Source organism: Chenopodium album, chromosome 17 (genome assembly GCF_948465745.1).
Source record: "Chenopodium album chromosome 17, dcCheAlbu1.1, whole genome shotgun sequence".
Taxonomy (NCBI): domain Eukaryota; kingdom Viridiplantae; phylum Streptophyta; class Magnoliopsida; order Caryophyllales; family Amaranthaceae; genus Chenopodium; species Chenopodium album.
This window is the reverse complement of record NC_137850.1, coordinates 13,585,474-13,608,618: the sequence shown is the minus strand read 5'-3', so window position 1 is coordinate 13,608,618 and position 23,145 is coordinate 13,585,474. Positions and strand designations below refer to the sequence as shown.

The window sequence follows — 23,145 nt, the reverse complement described above, 5'->3', positions numbered from 1 at the left end:
AAGAAGGTGAAGTTGTTGCACCAACAAAATCCTTTTCATGCCCAAATGTTCTAAGGAATTTCTTATCCAACGTACGTATATGCATATATGTAATTTTCACTCAATCTCAAAATTTGAGAAGGAAAAACAAAGAATATAGGAATGTTTATATAGAAAGATGAATTTGATCTTTGAATAATTAATGAATGTATTAATGAATGTAATCTATCTTTTGATGATGAAAATTGGGAGCAACCTACGTAAGGTGGAGATAATGGTTAGAAATATCGACTGAAAAGTTGATTTTGCCTAAAAAATATTAGAAAGAAAAGAGAATGATTAAATATGAGAATGAATGAATTTTTGAATTGTGGTGTCAAATAAATTTAATTGCAGCCATTAGAGAGATGGAAAGGATAAATTAAGATAACAGAAAAAAAAAATATATATATTGTAGGCTCAAATTTATTTTTACTATAAATTACATTCTTGTGTAGGCTTGTAGTACCATAATCACTATTTTTAGATATGTACATTTGTATGCCTAAAAAAATTGGGGGCTAAGAATCTTCTTGATTATTTTTTTCTTCTTAGGGAACAAACTTAATTTGTTTGAAGTGTCTTTATTGGTTGGAAAACTAAGTAAACACAAAGAAAGAAAATATTCACCATATTACTCCCTGCACTTCTTTCTAATCTATCTTTCTTTTCAAGCCTTTAAAAAAAACCAAAACAAAAAACAAAAACAAAAAACTTACTAGATGTCATATGGTCCATTAGTTGTGTTAATGGGGGTTACAAGTATGAGTCATAATCATGTTAGAAAATCTCAAAAGTTAAATGTTCAATGTTCATAAAATATATCTTAATAATTATAACACAAATAACATTTACACGTATTCTTTAGGAAAAATTTACAAGAATAATCCCACATTTTGCACATTTTCTCATAATAGTCCCATTTTTTAAAAATCTGGAAATAATACCACATTTTCTATTAACCTTTTCAAAATGGACCCCTTTCATTTATGACCTGCAATAGTAGGTGAATTAGCGTACGTGGCACTTAACTTTGTTAATATTTGGGTTTGTATTTAATTTGAAATGCTCTGTTGTTTTGTCTTCTTAATTATCATCTCCCATTTCTTTCTTTCTCCCCTTTCTCTGTAAATTCTTAATCCAACAATTTAATTTTTTTTAATTTCATTTGCTATGAGGAAATCAAATTATGATGGATCTAGGTCATCTTTTTCGAATTCACCAGCGAATTCAGTTGTAAAGTGCCACCACAACATTCAGTCTGTAATTCGTGTTGCAAAGCAAGACCCAAATTATGAAGTGCCACCACAATCACCAATTCAACCGAAAAAACCACAAAAAAAAAAAAAAAAAAAAAAAAAAAACCCTTCAATTTTGCTGCTTAAAATCTGCCATTGAACTTCATGCGTAATCCGCCATTGAACTTCATGGTTATCCCCACAAACCAAGCGATTCCTTTTTATATTTTATTTTTACAATGGTCTTTAATTATTTGCAGGGGAAAGGGGGGTGAGTACTGTAGGTTCTGGATAGTTGGGTAATTAATTCATTAAGGAGGGAAGACTAATTAAAAGTTCACCTAAAAAAAAAAAGTTACCGGTTCACCAAGTTCCAAGTAAAAGGGGCCATTTTGAGAAGGTTAATAGAAAAGGTGAGATTATTCCCAGATTTTTAAAAGGTGGGAGTGGAACTATTATGAGAAAATATGCAAAAGGTGGGATTATCACACCCCCGTAGTTATAGTGGGAGAAGGTCGAACGCTGAGAGTGGATCTAAAGTTCAAGAATAGTTGACGAGGTAGGCCTTTTGTGAAAATACCTAGGATTAGACCTAGCAATTCTGACCTAGACCCGATGACCCGATCCGAATGACCCGACCCATGACCCGAAATCGACTCGAAAACAGTGACCTGAAATTGACCCAAAACCCGAATCAACCTGACCCGTCCCATACCTGACCCGAAGTGGAATCGACCCAACCTTGACCCGAAACCCGAAATGACTCGACCCGAAACGACCCGACTCGAGATGACCCAACCCGAAGTTGACATGAGACCCGAAACGACCCGACTCGAAGTTGACCCGAGACCCGAAATGACCCGAGACCCGAAGTTGACCAGACCTGATACCCAAAGTGACCCGACCTTTAACTTGAATTAATTAACCCAAATAGACTTGAAATCCAAAGTGACTCGAACCATAAATTATCTTATACCTTAAATGACCAGAATCTATTTAAGCTAAAGACTTGATTTGAGCAAACCGAAATAGAAAAAAACCACAATCAATCTAACTTTTTTTTTTTTTTTAATTAATTTGTAATGTGTAACAATGTAAGTAATTTACATATTTTGAGCATTAATTTTCTCGATTTCTTCGGCCTTTTAACTTTAAGTTATTAAAAATTCGTAAAAAGATTGAAATTTAACGGCTATTGTACTAAGTTTGTCCATAAGATTAAAAAAATAAACTAAAGCTCGAAACAAAAGTCACAAATCTCACAATTAATATATTCCATGAAAAAAGTAGCCTTAATAAATATAGTGAGTTTCTCGTCAAAAAATAAATAAATATATATACATAGTTGAAGTTGACCCAATGTATCAACCCGAATATGAACCAACCCGAAGTTGACCCGAAAATTAAACCCGAAGATTGACCCAACCCGAACTGACCCGACCCGAAAAATTGACCCGACCCAAACTGGCCCAACCCAAACTCGACCCAAAATGTTGACCTGATACCCGACCCGACCCGATTATCAGTCGGCCCGAAATCAACCAGAAATCCAAAATGACCCGATCCGACCTGAATTTGAACCGACCTATACCCGACCCGAATGACCCATTTGCCAGGTCTACCTAGAATGATATCTAGTAGAAATGTGTAATAGTCGGACATGTCTCAATGCCACCTTTTCTCAAACAAAATGGATTTCCATTTCAATGTGTTGGTGTTCAACGGGATTATGTGATATATGAATTGCATTGATATTATCTATCTCTCGTAAAATCCCGTGCAGCATCATCAAGGCACATAATCCCTTTTTTTCTCCAATCTTACATCATTATCTGTTTCTTCAAAGCATATATCGGTTTCTTTTTATTACTCCCTTTATTTCATATTAAATAGAACACTTTTTTTTATTTTTTGCCGCTTTTTTTTTTATAATTGCAACATTACTACTTTTGACAAGGTCCTATCATTATTTTATAATTTCTTTCTTCCACTAACCCCACTTTCACAAATATTTTATTATTTCTCTCTTTCCAACAATACTTTTTGTGAACATTCTAATAAAAATAAATAAAAATAAAAAAAATTCCTTTTTTGAGCCCCAGCCGATAAATTTTCTTAAATTTTGTGAACACCTTAATGTTGCCATCAATATGAAACGGAGGGAATATCTCTCGTACATCAATATTAGTTACATATTAATCTTTTTACTACCTCTGTTATCTCCTTACATTAAATTCAACTCAACCTCTAAAAATTCTATGACTCTCAACTTATAACAATTAAACAAAAATGGATGGACAATTACAATTAAACAGAAATCAAAAGATTAGCCAATATATAAAAATTAATTAAACTAGCTTTAATCTACTTTTTCTTTGTGTCATTATATGAAAGATTCTTTCGGTTTAAAAGTAAGCCAAAAAGTCTAAATATTATGCAAATTGAAATTTTGTGAAAGATACTTCTCAACGACAATATGAAATGGTCAACTATTTTGAGGCATACCTTTAAACCTTTCTTACCAAATACGTGACATATCCTTCATTTTTAGTCTCTAAAATTAGCTTCAAATTATTGGTTCTTTACCTACTTTTGTTCTTTGCAACAAAGATTCTACAAATTTGATGACCTTTTCCCCTGAATTTTATTCTTTAATAACAGTAATTTAGTTATTTTTTTGTACTTTTTTATAGGCCGGCAAAAAAAAAGTCTACTTCTATTACATATACTAAAAGTCCTTAACTCTTTTTCTCTTGACTGCTGCTTATTTTTTATCTAGTTGATCATGGAAAACTCTGTTTCTTCCTCCCTTTACAAAGTCATTACAACGCCGGAACCAATCCTCGAAGACGATAGTGTACCGGAGGAGAGCGGGTGGACGCAGTATATAGAAGATTTCGAGGCCTACGATAAGGTAGGATGTGTTCATGAAAACAGCAGTAGCTGTTCTAGTTATATGAGTTATTCTATGGTGTCTGATGCCGGTTCCGGACCCGAATGGAAAAAACAAATTCAGTATCAATCCTGCAGGAGGTTGTAATTCATTTGGTGTTTTACAAAAAATGCCTAAGAAATTAAATTTCAAGAAGAAAATTCCTTTTGATGATTCCTTAGAAGATACTGCTTCTTCCCCTGTTAAAAGTCCCAAGGTTAGTTTTTGTTCATAATTTTGCCAATATTCATCTGTTTAGACCAACTTGTTTTATCAAAAAATTTATTTTGTTGATTTTTTAACGTAATTTTACTCTTCTTATGTCCTTTTGTTATATGGGATCTTTGTTTTTTCTGTTCTTTAACAATCTTGTGATTTATATGTATGACAAAATATAATTATATTACAACTTATTAAACTTGTCTCAATATATTTTTGAAAATACAATTTTTATAATTTTTAATACAAGATTAATTCATATGTTGATTGTATATGTTTAGCATCATCAAACGTAAAACTCTAAATGATACAAGAAAAAAGAACAAGGGAAGTATGAAATTCATATTAGAATGTAAACAATCGAATATTTAAATGATTATTCCTTGATTTATATATGTGTACGGGTCACGGGGTGACCTATTAAAATTTTAGGCGTCTCATGTGACATGTATCTTATAAAACAAATATTTATCTATAATATGAATTTTGCCTTAGGTTCATATTAAGTCACAAAAGATGCATTTGTTTTCTGTTTCTTTAGTACTTGGTTGTTTTTTCTTTGAACAGATTACTTCTTTTTTCAAGAGGATGGATATTAATTCCAGAAAAATGGACAACGACAATGGAAGTCCCATGGTAAAACTACGTTTCCCTCTTCCCCTAGATAATACTTATTTGAATCATTATTCTTCTTACGGAATATAATGGTATGATTTAAATTTAATGTTACACTCAACCTATATATTCATATCCATCGAGTTTTTCATGATACATCACATGAAAGTGACTCGTGTATAAAATTGTTTTATATGAATAGGTGTCATTAAACATGTTGTATATAATGATTCTATAAGATTATATTATACTCATACCCATCAAGTTTGGTCACCATATATCGCATAAAAATCACTCATATATGAAATATGTAATTATTATGAATTGAAATTATTAAGCATGTTGTATACAATAATTTTACTAGATAATATTCACATCTGTCGTGTTTGGTTGCCAAATATCACATGAAAATCACTCATGTATGAAATTGTTTAACATCATTTGGAGTCGTTTAGCATGTTACGTACAATAATTTCATTAGAAGTATAAGGTACGGAGCATGCACTAGGAAAAAAAAAAAAAATTCCTTTCTGATTTTGAAAGCGTAAAAATATTGAACATGCTTAGTATATATTGGCATGATCAATAGACATACTCTTAAATATGTCACTCGTTCACCCCAAAACTTCTCGCACTCACTAGGGTCTAAATTATGCTGTTGAATATTCATAGCCATCCTCTCTTGTGGAAGTGACTGTTAACTAACTTGGTTAAAATTTTAGAAGTGATACTTAAAATCTTAAATTGACTCTCATTTACATCATTGTTTTTGCATCTTTCTCAACATCCTAACCAAAAATCTTGTAATAACGTCTATGGTAAGACCTATATCCTTTAGGAACTAAATTAAGTATAGGCTAGCAATTAGCATCTTCAAAAGATTTTATGTGTTAATCTCCTTTAAATTATTCATATATTCTTCAATTAACTGAAAGTTCAACATATACCTAACATATTTGACTTTAATGATAATTTTATTATCATAATGCAGGGCAGTGAAATCTCAATTGATGAGCATATGGAATACAATAATATAAATAGAGAGCATGATTTCAAGGATGTAGATTGCATTGATTTGAAGCAAAAAGGATTATGCGTAGCTCCGGTATCTATGGTTGTCAACTATCTTGGTTGATATGTTCCGTTTAATTTATCACTTTTCTTCTCTCCTCCCTAAAATGCAAATATAACCAAGAATTTCTTATAGTTCTATAGATTGTATTTGCGAAATGCATATTATGTAATTACTATAGCATTGTTATTATACAATAGTTTAGTGTAACAGAATGCCTCACTCTTTGTTTAAAAATCATCTACCGTTGTATGTGGACTATTGGTATTGTTGTGGTGACAATCAATAGTCGGTTAATTTGTAAATAATTTGCATTCATGTATAGCTAATATATGTGGGTTTTTCGGATTATTGTTTCTTGTTTATTGTTATTTAATTTTTTTTTAAGGGGAAATTGTAATTTAATCATTGTTTGTATAATACTCCGTATGTAAAATTATTTTTAATGGTGAGACTCAACTCTAAGTATTAAAATATAAAATGAGTAGTTTTTCTCACCCAATAGTAATACTCAACCAACTTCTCAATTTAACAACTCATGTAATATACTCTCTCTGTTTTCTTTTATTTGCAACAGTTTGACCGGCTCATTTGCCGAGACGTACCTTTGACCATTAATATCTTTAACTATTAATTAGTAAAAATTATAACAAAATTATATTATGAAAGTGTACATTATGACGAATTTAATGATTATACAATAACATTTATTTATTTTATAGAGGTGAAAAGATCAAGTCAACCATGATATGTGAATAGTGCAAAAATCAAAGTGATGCATTTAAAAAAAAACGGAGGAGCTCAACGGTGAAACTCTCTTATGTATACTAATGTCATTTTCCAGTTAGCCCACTACATCCTATTAAATAAACAATTTTAAGTTTTTACAAAAACATTAAAAGCTAAATACTACGTAAATAAATAAACCAATATAAAATTGATAAGAGCCCACTTTTTTTTTTTTTTTTTTTTTTCAATCAATTGAGACTCAAAGTTGAATATTTAAAATAAGCAACTTTCTTTTAGAGTATTTAAGTTTAGTTACAAACTTATTAGTATCCTTTATAAAAAATACTCTATCCTAAAAAAACTCCAATGAGTTTCACTATTGAAGATGGTCTAATATACTACAGCATAGAACAATATCTTTATGGCTTATGATCTCTTATAGCTTCCACCCACATTTACAACTGTAAATTCATGCTGCCTCACGGTGCAGTTTCCATAACAACTCCGATTGTTGCCACTGCTTGGTCTTCCTTATTTTGACCATCTCATCCCCACAACCAAGTACATGTACTGCCTCTGTTCAACTAAGATTTATCTATCTAATTCAAAAAACTGCATTAATAAGATATCAAATGGAGCAGTGTTATGGGACGGAAGAAGTAATGAAGTATTATGCATCTTGTTCGACAAATCGACACATTCTATGGCACGGTCATGCCACTATTTTGATGTAAGGATGATATACCCAACCCCAACCTTGCCCACTTCACCACTTGGTCCTTATCAGTCTTGAACACTCTTAGACCATTTCCACATGGCCTTTGTTGCTCTGTATCCTCCATGTCCACTAGCCCTCGACATGAGCTATGATCAAAATATTCATTGTGCAGACTGATTGCATGCATTGCTCAGTCTCTTTCCTTAATTCTCGTTCAATTGACAAAAGTTTTACATTATTTGAGTCTTTTTGATTCACCACAAATACGTGATCCTCAAAAAGTTTCACTTCATGCAGAAATCTAATTCATGTGAGCCAAATGACTAGTTGCTTTACATCTTGTGAGCATATCTAGCCATTGCATCAGTCCTTCACATCATCCAACACTTACAGAACCAGGTCGGAAAAACAATGATGTAACTTGACCTTATCCTGTACCTATATACTACACCGGCATCATGAAGTTCAAAAAGATATTCAAAACTCGAGAATATGGAAGAAGAGAAGAGAAAGTGATAAATAATCAAATCTGTAGAACAACGGCCATCAAAATAATTGTAATAATACAAAATTCTGATCATTAGACAATTAATTGTGATCAAGGCTCAAAATGGAGCTTTTCTAATTGTAGCACAGGAACAAGAATGGGAGGAATATCATCCAAATATCCAATGGACCTCAGAAAGGCAAAATTGTAGTTGCAATGCTAGTAACTTCAAGCCCTCTTCTTCCTACCTGCTACAGTATTTTTGCCGACAGCTGCAGGCTTGCATGGAAGTAAACCACGTAAGATCACCAACACAGCGAAGCCCATGAATGGGAAGTACACCATTTTCAACTTATCTGATGCTTTGCCTGAGCTCAAGAGTTCAGAAAGTATTGCAGCCTGAATTGTACAATTTATGATCAAAATTCAGAAATTGTCATTGACAGTCAATTATAAACAGAATAACAATGATATTGTATATCGCCATGTCCAATAGCCAAATGATAATTATCTGGCTACTCAATTACGACTACAATGACATTTACTTTACCCGGACGCCACGTTAGTCCAGTTCTTTTTGTGCCTTCCCCGCCCCCCCACCCTCCCTGCTTTTACACAATTCTGGTTGGCAATCCAGATAATACTAGTTATACCTTCTAAACTTGAAAACCTTGAGAATTATTTCAATACAATTCAAATTTAGAGGCCCTACCAAGGTCAAAGAGACAGACAAAAACAAATAAGTTAACTTTTTCCAAGCTCAAATCAGAATTACTTTATGCAGAATAATAATCTAGTAATGATGATCGACGTTACAGAGAACAAAACTAGAAGAAAAAAAAGGGGGTTCATTTTTGAGACTCAAGTTTAGGTCACCTCAAATTCAGAATAAAAGTTGTACAAAGGTGAAAAAGAAAGAAAAATAGATTACAAAATATTTTATATCAAAAGACCTGATAATTTAAACTACTAAAAAGTAAGACAAATTTATGAAACATAAATGAGACTTTTAAATGAGTACATGAATAATAAGAATTTCACAATATTAAATGGCTACTCTAATAGGGGGCTCTTTGACATTTTAAGGGATGAAAAAAAAAAAAAATTAAATTACAAATCTGACACCAATTGCCTTGTAAAATAATATTTGCAATCAACAGCCGTATACGACACAACCTAAAGCTAAAAAATTACCTAATTTGATCTTTCATATATCACCATTTTGTCAATCAACAACATCAAGTTACATATGTACTACCATTTGTGTGAATCAAGAGTTATATGTGGTGGGTGATCAACGAAAAAGTCAAATTTGACCATCTCTTAACCAACTTGTAATGTTACTTTTTCAAATGTCTCAAAAGAAACTAAAAGGTGTAGATACTTGTTTAGGTAGAACAAATCCTGCTTAGTTAGCTGGTATATTTCCCCTAAGCAATGGAAATACGTTCACATGTTTGGTTATATTATAATCTACAAAAATAAATGGGTTAAATAATATAGATAAAAGTAAGTACATGCAGCAAGCAGAAAACAGTGTAACCAAGACGGGCCTTAAAAGTGTAGCAACAGAAATACATTACTTAAAGTCAAGAGAATTAACAATGAAACAGGACTACTTGGTAATGCAATCCTGTTCACTCAAAAGCCGCCTTATCACCCACCAGAACAAGTGTAACTTGACACCAACACATGCAAAAAACTAATCAAAATCGAATGCATCAGGTCTAAAAGATGTTGATCTAGCAATCTATCCAATAACAATCATGACAGCTGCAGGTGAAGGTACACACTCTACACAACACTTGAGGTTTTATGTTGCAGTAAATGGCTATGTACCCATCAAATAAGTAGTACTTTATGTTAACTTAAAAGATTTTTTATAACATACAAAGAAATTTTCCCATGTAGATAGATATATTAGGAAATGCAAAATGTTTGGTTGAGCATAGAAAGTTCTACCTATCTAAAGAGACCTAGGTAAGCAACTTCGTCCATTTTGTAAGTAATATATTTTCCTAGGAAGCATGTTAATTCCATCATCTTCCACATCCCATAAGATCCTACATCCAATGAGTTTTTATGTCACCATATAAGCACTTAATGCTTGTTTGTTGTATATCAATTTACATGGGGAGTGAAAGTTCTTTGAATGTGGAAGGTAGAAGTTTTTTATTAGCAAAATAAGTGGAAAGTTATCCATCCTACAAAATGGATGAAGTTACTTAGAACCCCTATTTCAATGGAATTTCTCATGGCCTCATGACTCATGAGAAATAAACTTCTCATGCTTAACCAAATAACATTTTGTACCTCCTAGGAAATGAAACTACATAGGAGAAGCAACTTTCTAGGAAATATTACTTTCTATGTTCTTCCCTTGTGTAAAACTCTAATTGCCAAGTAAACAACTACAAAATTATCCAATTCCTAGGCAATTCTATTTCCCATATACAGACCATCCCAGCATATACAGATGGAACTTCATATTGCTAGTTTGGTGACATCAAAAATCATGGGAAATAGAACTTCCTAGGAAGTGGAAGAGTGAAATTTTTGGTTGGCAAAATACATAAATAGTTGTACTTCCTATGAGGTTTTAGGTCATATAAAATGGTGGAACTTCCTAATGGAGTTAGTAGGGGAGGGAAGAAGATTCATTTGGGTTGATCATAAGGTACCAACGGTTTAAACTTCCTAGGTAAAAACCTACATAAAAAAATACGTGTTTCTATTAATTATTACTTCAATTCGACCAAATGGGCACTTAGAAATTCCATCAAAAAAGTGTGTATCCCAAACTCAATATTAGGTATGTATTACCCTTGTTTAGATTGAGTGGGAAATCTTGTTGATTGTTCAATTGAGTGGCCTAAGGCAGTCACCTAAATAACTTCTATAGTTCTTCGTTAAGTTTAGTTATATTTCTTTGTTAAGTTTAGTATATGATACCATATAAAGTCAAGATTATACTTGAATAGTTCTAATACGCTACACATCACCCTTCAAGCCATCCTTTTCTTTAATTAATCTGACCAAACAATCACCTTGATTGAAAATTTTATCAATCCAATGGCATTTTTGTAATTAATAAATTAAAAAATGTACAAATTACGTCATTGATTGTTGATTATACATCTAATAGAGAATATTATTTCAATATTAAAATCATAAGTTTAGGATATATCATTACATAAATATATATCCTACACCTATGAGGAGAATATTCAAATAATATTCTCTATCACAATTTACTCTATTTTTTTCCCGAAAAAGTAGATTATATATTACTTTAATTATAAAAATGATACTTGATTGACAACATTCACCAATCAAGGAATTGCCCGCAAAACCCCTTTTTTTAACCCTCCAAAAATAAGTAAAGAACCTCTCATTTTCCCATCATCCCTTCTTAAAATAAAACTACAGCTTAAATTTCTTTATTTTCCTTCTTTTTGTCTATTGTAATACATCAGTATAATTCCATGACACTACTTACCATCCTGAGGTAAGAAAGCCAAAAACACACCATTACACATATCCTTTCAATAAGCCATCCTTTTATCCTTTGTCCCCTTTCAACGATTATGCTCCAATTTTCGCTTTCCCTTTATTGTTTTACCTTCCTTTGGTTTTAGCATTTCTTGTCAATAGTTCAACCCAACACACACCAGTCCACCACCACCCAAAGACACAGGTCCTAAACCTCTACACGTCTATGGATAAAACTCTAAAAGTGTGAAAAGAAAGAACACATTTCTCTTTCATTTCTACCCATTTTGAGAACTTAATCTAAATTTGAAATAGGTTCAATGTAGGACACTCGATTCAAACACCCAAATCCACAATCATACCACAGAAAATACCTCCAAATAGCAAAAATTTTATACAACACAGACAAAATCACATAAATGACAAACTTCACAAAGGGTTGACTCCTACATGAGTCCAACTAATTAAACTCGTCGTATACAATACACCCGTAGTATATAAAATCTATTCAAAAAATGATCTAACAAAACAGCATTATGCAGTATCACCAAGATTGAAAATAAATCAAATTATCAATATAACAAAAAATTAAAAAAGCAAAAATATACCAGAGGTGGCAACGGAGGATCCATAGATCAAGCAGGTAGTTCGAAACCACGATTTTGAAGAAATAAGAGCAAAAAGATTGATAATTGACAATGGCCAAAGAACAAGAACTTCCATCCAAATTAGACCCACAAAGAAATGTGGCTTCTCAGCCACCAAATAATCACCATACTCACTGCTATACCATGAATTTAGATCTACCAAAACATTAGGATAATATTCTTTTGGTAAACAATTTTGGGCATCAAACAATGGGATAACAACTGACATTAAAAGGAAGAACAGTAATAAAACTGCATCAATGAGTTTGATAACACAGCCCATTTTTCTGGGATTTGGAATTGAATTTCTGAAATGGGAATTGTGGGTGTTTTTGAGAGTGATGTGATTGTGAAAATGTGTTGTGGGTATTTATAGAAAATTGACTTAAATTGTTTAGATCTAAGAGGAACATGGTGGTTGCAATTGTTTATGTTTTTGAGGGGTTTTTTTTTTTTTGTTGAGAATTCAATATTGAAAGTGGTTTAGCATGTTGGGTTCATGTTTGAAGTTCCAAGTTTGTGTGTTAGTGCTTGTAACGTGGAGAAAATTATGCAAGATTTATGACCAAGAGGGTTGTGTAAGAAATAGGTATCTCAAATTCTTAATCGATACCGCTATCAAATTCGATTGGATATTTTTTATCAAGATGATTGTGAAATAAATACAATGCAAAATAGATGTGACAAAATTTTCAACATATATTGTTATTGAGTTAGAGTATGCATATATGTACTCATCCATCCCCCATCTTTAACAGTCTAATCTATGCCAGTGTGTACAAATATGATACACGCATTTAGAGTAACAAATAGAAAATGGTAAAATAGGGACAAGCCCGGTTACGCAATTTGAGTAACAATTTTTGTTACTCAAATGACAATAATGTAAATATGTACAACTTTTTGTATTTTTTTTTATTATTTTACAAGCTAACTTTGCATTTAACGCCGTAAGCAATTTTTACCATTCCATCTTCTTCCTGAACATACAATTTCCACCATTTCACCCATCTTTTTTAATTTTATTTCACCCACCACCATTTCTACTATTCTTGACAACTTTCATCTCCACCCACCACCATTCAAACGAAAACCCTATAAACAAAATGAGAAATAAAGGGCATAATCAACCCCATAGGGTAGGGCTGTTATATTCCTTCATTGAAGCAACCCTTCGACTTCTGAAATCTCCATATAAACGAAAATCGTGAAAAGTCGACGCGAATTCCAGTACCACCACAGGCCGTGATGGTCCACAGCACCATGCTGATTCTAACAACTACAATCTTTTCGCTGATTCTACCGACTCGAACCTTCTCCGAACGTGCCTCGCTGAAGTCCGTTGTCGACAACTCCAACCTCAACGTTTCTCCGGTGGCGATTAGTGCTGCAAGAGTTGTTGTTCATTTTCGTTAACGTTATTTAACACCAGTTAACCATCTTCATGGTAAATTACAATCAGGTTCTCAATAAAAGTCTGTGAAAATGACTAAAGTACCCTCTTGAGAAACAAGTTTTGTTACTCATGTTGAGTAACTTGAATTTTCCCGTAAAATGGTCACCTTTTATTTTTGAATTTAACAACTAATGTTTACATCGTAAGGAAATCACCTTTCTGAACAGATATAATTTTATGTATGATATGCCTGTAAATATAATCATTTTTGTATACAAAATTTATTTATCTCTACATCTAGCTAATGTTTAAAGTGTAAGAAGTAATCACCTTTCTATACAAAATTTATTTTTCGGTTCTCAATCCCGTAAGAAAAAAAAAATACAACTTTTAATGGTAATACACCAAAAAGATGAGAAGTAAATCAAATATAAATGAATCTTTGTTGATTCAAGGTAAATTGAAAAATATTTTTTATATTTACACATCAATCATTACTTATTATACAATGCATCGTAACCCTTGTCTTTTCACCCAAAAATAATATATTGCCTACGCTATAGAGTTATGTTAAGTTGTGATCTTAGCTAATATTCTTTACAGGATTATCTCTTGTAACGCATTATATATTTTGGCCAGGAGCATTCCCATGGTATCAGAGCATGCTCCAAGTTGAGCATTCTAGATTTCTAGATCCCCACCATGTTCCAACTTGTGGGGGTGTTATGATATGAAGAAGATATGTTGAAGATTTGATTTGATATGTTTAGGAGTTGTTAGTTGGCAAAAGATAGAGTTATGTTAAGTTGCGATCTTAGCTAATATTCATTTACATAATTATCTCTTGTAACACATTATATTTTTGACCAAGAGCAAGAGGCAAGCATGTATGGATTTGTTCCAAGAAAATGAGAAGTTTATAAATTATAAATTAATCCTTGTTTATCCCAAGTACTTCAAACAATTATTTTCCATTTACAAGTATTGTATATACATTGCATTGTAAGATTGGTAACCCCTTTTGCACGCCGAACATAAATTACAAAATATATTGCCTTTGCTATATCATCCAACTTTAACAATGAAATAGCAAGATAATATGAAGATTAGATCAATATGAATACTATACATTCAAAAAAAAATAAAATAATAATAAATAAATAAATAAAAGAAGATGCATCACACGAACTTAAATCTAGTCTTTTTCATTTTTATTAAACAACTAATCCTCAATGCATATCAAAATACATTTAACTCATAATAAAAGTTCTGTTAAAAGTATCTTCTCCCCAAGAATTACTTCCTTTATGTAAGGTTATGTTGTGAATTCAGTTATAAACAATTGCATTTTTGGTTATGGAGTATTTGCAAGTACATCCGCGTGTATGTCAGAAATTGTTTCTAAGCATATACAAGTAATCATTCTACACCTCTCCCATTTCTCTTTTGACTGAAGGACTTTAGCTGATCCCATACATAGGAATGTCACCTGTTCTGTTACATCAGAAGTTAATGTAAGATAGCAGCAGTACAGTCCATCCGAAGCTAGTAAAATGCTGCAGCAATGTACAACTGAACCTAGGAAACGACTGCTTAAGGTGAAGAAGATTCCCTATCTAAACTACAGCTCCGGTGTGACTGGTTTCCCTCATTACTGTTCTTCCTTTTAAAAAGTTCCTTGATCTCAGCCTCTTTTCTATCAATAAAACCAATCAAGTCCTTAAAACTGGCCGAGCTCAGACCTCTAGTCCTGACTGGTTCAGCTGGCTCTATTTCATCTTGACTAACTATTTCAGGAGCATACCTGCTGTATTGATAACACACTCTGCAAAAGAAAATACCAAGTGCCACAAAGCACGCAACACCGCAAATCAAGAAAAGCCCCCAAAAACTACTCAGGGAGAGCCGACTATCATCAGCTTGATTTGATTGACTTGTGCAAGTACTGTGTGTCAACCATTTGTCGTGGATTCTTTGGAGTTCACCATTCTCAGAGAGTTGAAGTATAGCTGTGGACATGTCAACTGCAAGAGGAGAGTCCCGCTGAAAGGCCTGAGAAAACAAATATAAACAGATAAGCAACATATTGTGCCATCCATCGCAGAAAAGTTACACAATTAATCTTCCAAAATTCTTTATAGGTTAGAACCTCGGAGGCCTAAGGATAACTGTTATTCTAGTTTTTATACTAATATGATGTCATGAACATTCAAGAGCAAGTCAGCTTCTTACAAATCCCCAGCCGCTTTTTGTGAATTCTTGTCCTACTATCTGAACATTGCAGTTACTGAAGGACAAGAAGACCTCAATATAAGGAAGCTCGTCGACAATGGCAGCTACTCCGCCACTTTTAGGCCCGCGAGCAAGGGCATCAGCATATGCTTCTTGATTCTTGAGGCTTATAAGCCGAGACTCAGCTATATTTAGCTCTCTAATAAGATAATCACGAGCAAATGAGCCATCCTGAATCCCTATAGGATCATTACTTGCTTTTAAGCTGTCAATCCCTTCAATCCTTGATGATAGTTGCTGCACTGTGAGGATAGAAGTCAAACTAGCTGTATAGCTAGAATTGATAATCAAAACCACAAAGAGCCATATAAGAAGCACAAATCGTCCCAAGGAGCTGAGGGTGTTTTCTCCTGTCAATAGCAGCAAAGCGACAACAGCAAATTTAACAGCATTAGTAACCAGAATTTTTTTTTACAAGATTAGTAAGCAGAATTATGGATATACTAAGGGCCTGTTTTGATTTACTAAACTGAACTGAACTTATTGGAGCTGAAATGAACTGAATATTTTATGAGAGAAGGAAATTAAGAACTGAACTGAACTGAAAATAAGCTGAAGAGAACCAGCCCTAAGTTACAGGAAAATATTATATCGGTAACATTTCTAAAGAAAGTCAAGAACAGTATACACTACTGATAAACAATGTTGGTATAGACATTGAAGAGGAAAACAAAAGCTTTTCCAATCCATATATAGCAAAGCAGTAACGAAACAGATAATCGATTGTTTAGGGGGGATTTAGAAATGAAGAACAAAGTAGATCCCCAACAATCAACTAGCACTTATGATTTTATATATGTATATATGTGTATACTCCAACTGTGATCATATCCTCCAATCAAGTTTCACTCACTAACTTATCATTCTCAAACTACTAGTAATTTAAGTTGTATCTAAATACACTTGTATGAATTATAAGACTATGTTCTTCCAAAAAAAAAAAATTATAAGACTATGCAGTGTACTGGACTAAACTAGTAAAATAAGAATGAGAAATCTTCTTACGGTGTGAGAAAAACATTGTTGAAAAGCTGAACCTGCAAAATTACAGCCTGTGTCAGAAAGCCATTATAAGAAATACACAATTGTCGATGAATATTCGAGTAAGGCGCCTATGAGTGTTCAATTGCACAAACGTAAAATAACTATCTATCAACTCATTTCATATCCGAGGGAAGATAGGAAATTGATACTTCTACTTCACACCATACATAGTTTTCTGCAATCATTAGTCCCAAGAGAACTCAACTCATAGTGCCAACCCGCAAACTAGTATACTACTCCATCTGGTAACAAAATGACAATAAGTAACCACTTCCTCCCTCCTCTCATATAACACAGAAGAATTGATTAATAATTAAAACCTATATACGAGCAGATGCCAGGCAACAGATATAGCAGTTGAGTAACATCACCAGTTTAAAATAGCTACAAAACTGCTATCAAAACCAAGAAGCTTCAAGAAAAAGAAGAACTAACCAGATTATTGTAATAAGCTGCTGACTTGGTGGACCACGAAATTCACTATTGATTCGATGCTCCAGAATCCAAACAGCAGCTCCCACAAGTAAAAAGAAAGACCCGGTAACGATCCACATCTCCAAAGTAAAGGGTTTGAGAAAAGCCCAGGCACTTGACTTGACTTTTCTTACAGGAGCAATTACAACTAGTCCTGATTCTATATATGGCTGTGTGAAGTCCACTATCCTTGTTCTATTTGTGATAATAGTTATATCACCGACAGCTGCATCAAATTTCTGATGAAGGGACAAAAATTTATATATAAAAAAAAAAAAAGTTAAAGATGTATAAAAAAAAAAAAAAAAAAAAAAAAAAAAAAGCACATAAAAAATGGCTCCTGCACCTGTAGATAATTATGAAAAAGTTCTCAAATAAATCAACAGATACATATGTTTGCATATAGAGGTGCGAAAAAGGGGTAATGATGATGTTAAGGAAAAGGCCTGTTTAGCAAAACGAAACGTGAAGCTTTAATTCTCCGATGGAGTTGATTTAATAAAAAAATAATGCACATCAAGCAATGTAGGAAATATGCAATATTACTGCCAGTGTAAGATAAACTGAGAAATAGTCTCTGGAAAAATTTGCAATACTCACATTATTAGCAACATCATTGACAAGATTGTCGAAATTTGGATTTCTTTTACCATCACCATAGAGCACATAGTTGTGCGGAACAGGATAAGGAAGCAGTTTTAGAGCTGCCTCAAAGACATCAATACAATATCCCTGAACTCCTGGAGGATCCTTGTCTAAAGAGACAAATGCTTTATAACCAACACGATTGGGTACCGCAATCTGCAGAGGTTTACCATTATTAGGAAATACCCATCCTCGGGGAATTTTGGTGACTTGACCTGGCCATATAACACTACTAAGATGCTGGCTACTAGAGGATTTGTTAGGAGGCTTCAGATACAAGGTTTCTGGAGTAACAACTGAAAGGCCAGAATAATTAGACCAATACCCAATCTTATTAGATCCAGTTCCAATAATATTCAGTATGTCCACTGCAGGGTGAATTAGGTTCCTTTCTGAATCAAATTGAATAACTCCTGACAATCCCGTGAATTTCGTTCCCATCAGTCTTTGTAGCAATTGCTGGCCTCCTTGGAAAATACGAAGATTTGATAAGTTGAGTGAACTTCCATTAATCGTGAGGTCACTAGAGAATGATAAGTTACCACCCTGGTTGAGAAATGAATCAAGCGCATAGGCAGCTAACCAAACAGAATCATAAGCATAAAAAGCATAAGAATTAATGCTCGAATTTCCTGCATTTTTCAAACCCTTCCATCTTGACATAAAAGCATACTTCTGGTCAGACTCTGCAGTGTGATGGCGGAGAGCCAACACTCCTTGTAGTAGATCCATAGTACTAGGATCTACAGGTTTTGAGTCAAGAACTGACGAAAGCCAATCCGTAGCAATCCAAACATAGCCATCGCTTATCATCCCAAGAGCCTTTGCAACAGAAAATACAGTCAGACCAGAATCAGGATTTACGTGGACAATAATAATTCGAGATTCCATCAAATTGACTTCAACTAACAAATCGTTAATAGCATTTTTTGAAGCATCTGGAGGGAAGGCAGCCTTGAATGAAATCTTGGCACGCTTTTTTGCAAGAGCATCGCCCAATGCAGAAATCCCATTTCTGCCATAATCATCATCCACAAATATAGCAATTACCTCCGTCCATCCATAATACACAATCAGGTCAGCGATAGCATACATCTGAAAATAATCACTCTGTATTGCACGAAGAAAATATGGGTACTGTAGTGAAGAGAGTGTAGGATCTGTTGCAAGAGACAGTAAAGGCACATGTAGCTCATTAACAACATTGGAAATGACATGAGCAATGCCAGAAGATTGAGGACCAATTGCAATAACCACATCTTTCTCCATTAGCTGTATAGCTACATGATAAGTAAAACAATGTCAATGTTTTCAGTCATTCTACCAAGGTGAAAGAATAAGTTTTGCAGTAAAGAGTAGATACTGCATATACATTTCAGTCAATAACTTTCATGTAATTGGCACTCTTAATACTTCAACCCTAACATACTAAGCTCAACATATTACCTACAAACATGAAAATATCATCCATATGTACTTTTACAGATTACAAGCAAAATACTATTCCTTTTTTTTCAAGAGTATAAACCATCTTTCTGTCCTTTAACTAGAGGTTCTCTTTTATTATCAATATTTGATGATTAAAATGGCTGTATTGACAAATATGTCATCTTTTCCCCATATCAAATTGAATATCCCCATATCAAATTGAATATTTAGACAAATTCTGCTGCACAAATGCAACAGCTTAAGATAGACAGAGATTTTCAAACACAGTGGAAAATTACTAGTTCTAATCAACATTTTGTTTTGTAGAGATGAACATCTTAGATATATCATGTTTCTGATATATAAATAGAGTTCCATTTCCCTAGTAATAACAAAAATAGATATACGTGTTAATAGACCAACCCAACCAAAAGCCTAAGCTTATGGTTGAAGCACAGGAATATGTTTTATACTCTATCAATGCGTTACCAAAAGCCATAAGGCAAACTATTATCCAATTCACAGATAAAATATAAGCCATCTAAAACTGTCAATAGTCTTAAAAAAAATCAAATACTCAAAAATACAAGTATTAAAAAGTTATATAAGATACGTGAAGATAGATGCAAGAATACATAAAGCACTAGCTCTTGTTAAATTTCATACTACCACTGCATTTTCATGAACTATATCAAAAACTATATATATGTAATCTATATATGATTTATATAGATGCCAGTAGAAATAAACACAGTTTAAAATCGTTGTTTGAAAAACCAAGCAGAACTTGGAAGATTTTCAAATCAAGACTGTCAACTATAGCAATTCAAAAAAGGATTGGCAAGCGGTCCTATTTTCGTTGGAGATTGAGAGTAAGAATTTAGGGGGAAAAAATTTGCTTGTTTGTCTCCTATTTAACTCCCAATCTACATACTTTACATTACTTGGTTTTGGTTGGGATACTGAACAGCGTAAAATGGAAAGTCTAAAGAGTATACGGACATTTCTTTTTTGTTTATAAAAAAAAAAAAAAAAAAAGGCTTTCATGGTGGAAAATATTAGTCTTTTTATCTACTAAAGTGCACAAGCCACCTCAATGAGCTTTTCCCGCCACTTGATTTCTTTTATAAGCTTCTAGCCAAACTTGAAAACAACTACTTACTAGTATGAATTCCTAAGTGATGAGGCTTTGGTGAATATGTATAAAGCATTACCCCTTAAAAGCTCCAATTTATGTCACAACTCAAGAATTGATCTTCTATAAATAAAAAATAAAAAAATGTATAATACTTGACGCACACAAACACAAACAATCACATAAATAATCGAAGAGCGAAACAAAAGGAAAAGGCTCCAGTGACAAAAATTACCTTCCATAGTTCCCACGAAACCACTGCAATTAGTATCACTATATATAAGGTTTATTGTTGTTCCCTGTAAAATGCTGGAATTGGAATTGATATCATCAACTGCCGCAGCGATTGCTGGCTTCACTGCTCTTCCAATAACCGAATTGAAAGTGAAAAGAGCACCAATGTTCACAGATTTTGGCCTCGAAATAGAAGATGTTACACTAGAATTATCGGCCACACCTTTTCCCCAACTGGGTTCCACTTCCACCATACAAAGGATAATCACTAATATAGCTCCCATCCAAGGTACATGTCCAGGCCTTCTACTAAGGAGGACACCCATGATTAAAAACACCGGCTTTCTTTCGATTTTCGACTGAATGACTAATCAATCAAAACATACCATGCCTGTGTACAAGAATTCAACCTTCAACGTAAGGACCCAAAAAATTCAACACATTAATGTATGAAAAAATTCCCAATAATTTTTTTTCCTTGTAAAGCTGTAATTCAACATAATAGAATATAAAATCAAACCCAATCACCTAACTACTCAGAACCCTCAAAAATATTATTTAAAAACTACAAACATCAATAATATAATCTTTAAAAAAACTGCCTGAAATTTCTAGTTAGCTAATAAACAAACTTTTGATTCCCAGCACACTAATCACTAAACTACATGACTACTTGTTATAATTAATATAGAAAAATGGCAAACTTTTGTCCTGTTTAAGATGTTAATTACCCGGGAAATCATGTACTTAATAAACTAGTGTACACTAAACTGTGTATAATTAGCATAAAATAAGAAGTACAGTCAACTTTATAGAAAAACCCAACAAACATACAAAACAAATTAGAATAAAAAATTACCCAACAAAAATGATTGTAAATTATGATAGAAAGATTACCTAAAACCCTCAAATTATGAGCAGATGAATGAGCAAGAAATGCCTGGATGCCCAACATTAAATATCAGCAGATAATGAGTCCAAGACATATGGAAAAGAAGAAAAATATGCGAATAAGGAAGGAAGAAAGCAAGCATAAAAATCCAAAAAATCACATTCATTAATAATTAAGTTATAATTGATAAAATTGTGGAAATAACTTACAAAAATAGATAGAACATTGTTTTTGGGACCAAAAGAGTTTGTGGACTGTAAAGTTTGTAAGCAATAGTCTTGTGAACTCAGAAAAGAATGATTCAATCTTGATGTTCAAATCTAGTAAGTGGATTTTCTTCATAATAATTTTGCTACTGTAATGAAATTCCCCCACTGTAAACATTTTTTTCTTGTCGGTATGTAACATGTTTTTTTTTTTATTATTTTTTTAGTTTTTTTTAAAATCTAATATTTCCTCCGTGTTTAATAAAATAACTTTCACATACTGATAGGAAGATTAGTTGAATTTATTAAAATAATAGGTTGTGGGGTATAAGTTTGAGGAGAGATGAGAAAGTAAGGGATTTTGAGAAGTATTAAAAAAGTAAAGAGACGGTTTATTACCAAGAGACGGTGTATTTTTACTCCTTCGTGGTTGCTCTTCTTATTTATAATCTTGTTCTTTAATTACAACTATTGTAAAGGTTTATTAGCTTTTGAATTGTACATTATTTGATGGTACGCACAAAACAACGCTATGAAATTTAAATGACATTAATATTAAATAGTGATATTTGAACATATATTATCAAGAGGTATAAATAACTTAAAAAACCTAAAATTGAGGGAAATCGATGATAGAAAAAAAAATGGTATTAATTATGGAAAGAATTTAAGAGGAAAAAGATAACTAAGTTGTTATTGTTTTAGTATTAGATATAGATATAGATATTAGATGGTCGTAGAACATTGAACTTACATTATTAAGTTTTTAGCTACAATGAACATTTCACATATTATAACTCCGTATGACCAAAGCTCACAAAAAATTCGTTAAAAGGAAAATACGTTAAGTATTATTGAATCATGCAAATCAATTACGAGTTCTAAACTAACAATAGCTTAAGATATGAAGGGATGCAAATCAATTAAAAATTATTTAATAATAATTTTGAAATAACATTGTCAAACTTTTGAGGATTTTAAAAAATAATTGTCATAAAAGATTTTGGTGGCTTTCTTGTAATTCTACAAAGCAACTATATAGTCACATAAACCAAATAGTACGTATTAAAACTATTAGGTCTACCACCCAAACCAAAGGTGTAAATACACGCCAATACAACTTCGATGCAAGAGCTAGCCCCTTCGTGCACATCGCGCGCATAGGACACCCTACTTATTAAAAAATAGAGAGAAACTACTAAAAGAGGAAAATTTTCATTTATTTAAACATG

The 23,145-nt window shown here is 32.8% G+C and overlaps 2 protein-coding genes and 1 pseudogene across 5 annotated transcripts; 1 reads left to right on the top strand and 2 right to left on the bottom strand.

Annotated features, from left to right (window-relative positions):
• The first annotated feature begins 1,191 nt into the window (after positions 1-1,191).
• LOC145588684 (vascular-related unknown protein 4-like) lies at positions 1,192-6,347 on the top strand (annotated as a pseudogene). The gene is made up of 4 exons (XR_014101616.1): positions 1,192-1,317; positions 4,036-4,405; positions 4,975-5,043; positions 6,014-6,347. The product of XR_014101616.1 is annotated as a vascular-related unknown protein 4-like (transcript).
• Positions 6,348-8,036: 1,689 nt separating this feature from the next.
• Positions 8,037-12,643, bottom strand: LOC145588683 (uncharacterized). Its single transcript, XM_081645299.1, has 3 exons — positions 12,129-12,643; positions 12,002-12,024; positions 8,037-8,427 (listed from the first exon to the last, which is right to left on the bottom strand). Exons 1-3 carry the CDS (start codon positions 12,448-12,450, stop codon positions 8,257-8,259), a joined length of 516 nt encoding a protein of 171 aa, XP_081501425.1. The 5' UTR covers positions 12,451-12,643; the 3' UTR covers positions 8,037-8,256.
• Positions 12,644-14,830: 2,187 nt separating this feature from the next.
• Positions 14,831-22,028, bottom strand: LOC145589509 (glutamate receptor 3.4-like). 3 transcript variants are annotated; one of them, XM_081646106.1, is made up of 8 exons: positions 21,917-22,028; positions 21,713-21,755; positions 20,817-21,206; positions 17,974-19,298; positions 17,335-17,612; positions 16,861-16,892; positions 15,796-16,205; positions 14,831-15,615 (listed from the first exon to the last, which is right to left on the bottom strand). In XM_081646106.1, exons 3-8 carry the CDS (start codon positions 21,139-21,141, stop codon positions 15,157-15,159), a joined length of 2,829 nt encoding a protein of 942 aa, XP_081502232.1. In that variant the 5' UTR covers positions 21,142-21,206; positions 21,713-21,755; positions 21,917-22,028; the 3' UTR covers positions 14,831-15,156. The 3 variants fall into 3 exon arrangements, with proteins under 3 accessions (XP_081502232.1, XP_081502231.1, XP_081502233.1); XM_081646105.1 differs by lacking the exon at positions 21,917-22,028 and having other exon boundaries at positions 21,713-21,890; XM_081646107.1 differs by lacking the exons at positions 21,713-21,755; positions 21,917-22,028 and having other exon boundaries at positions 17,974-19,290; positions 20,817-20,955.
• Between the last annotated feature and the right edge of the window lie 1,117 nt (positions 22,029-23,145).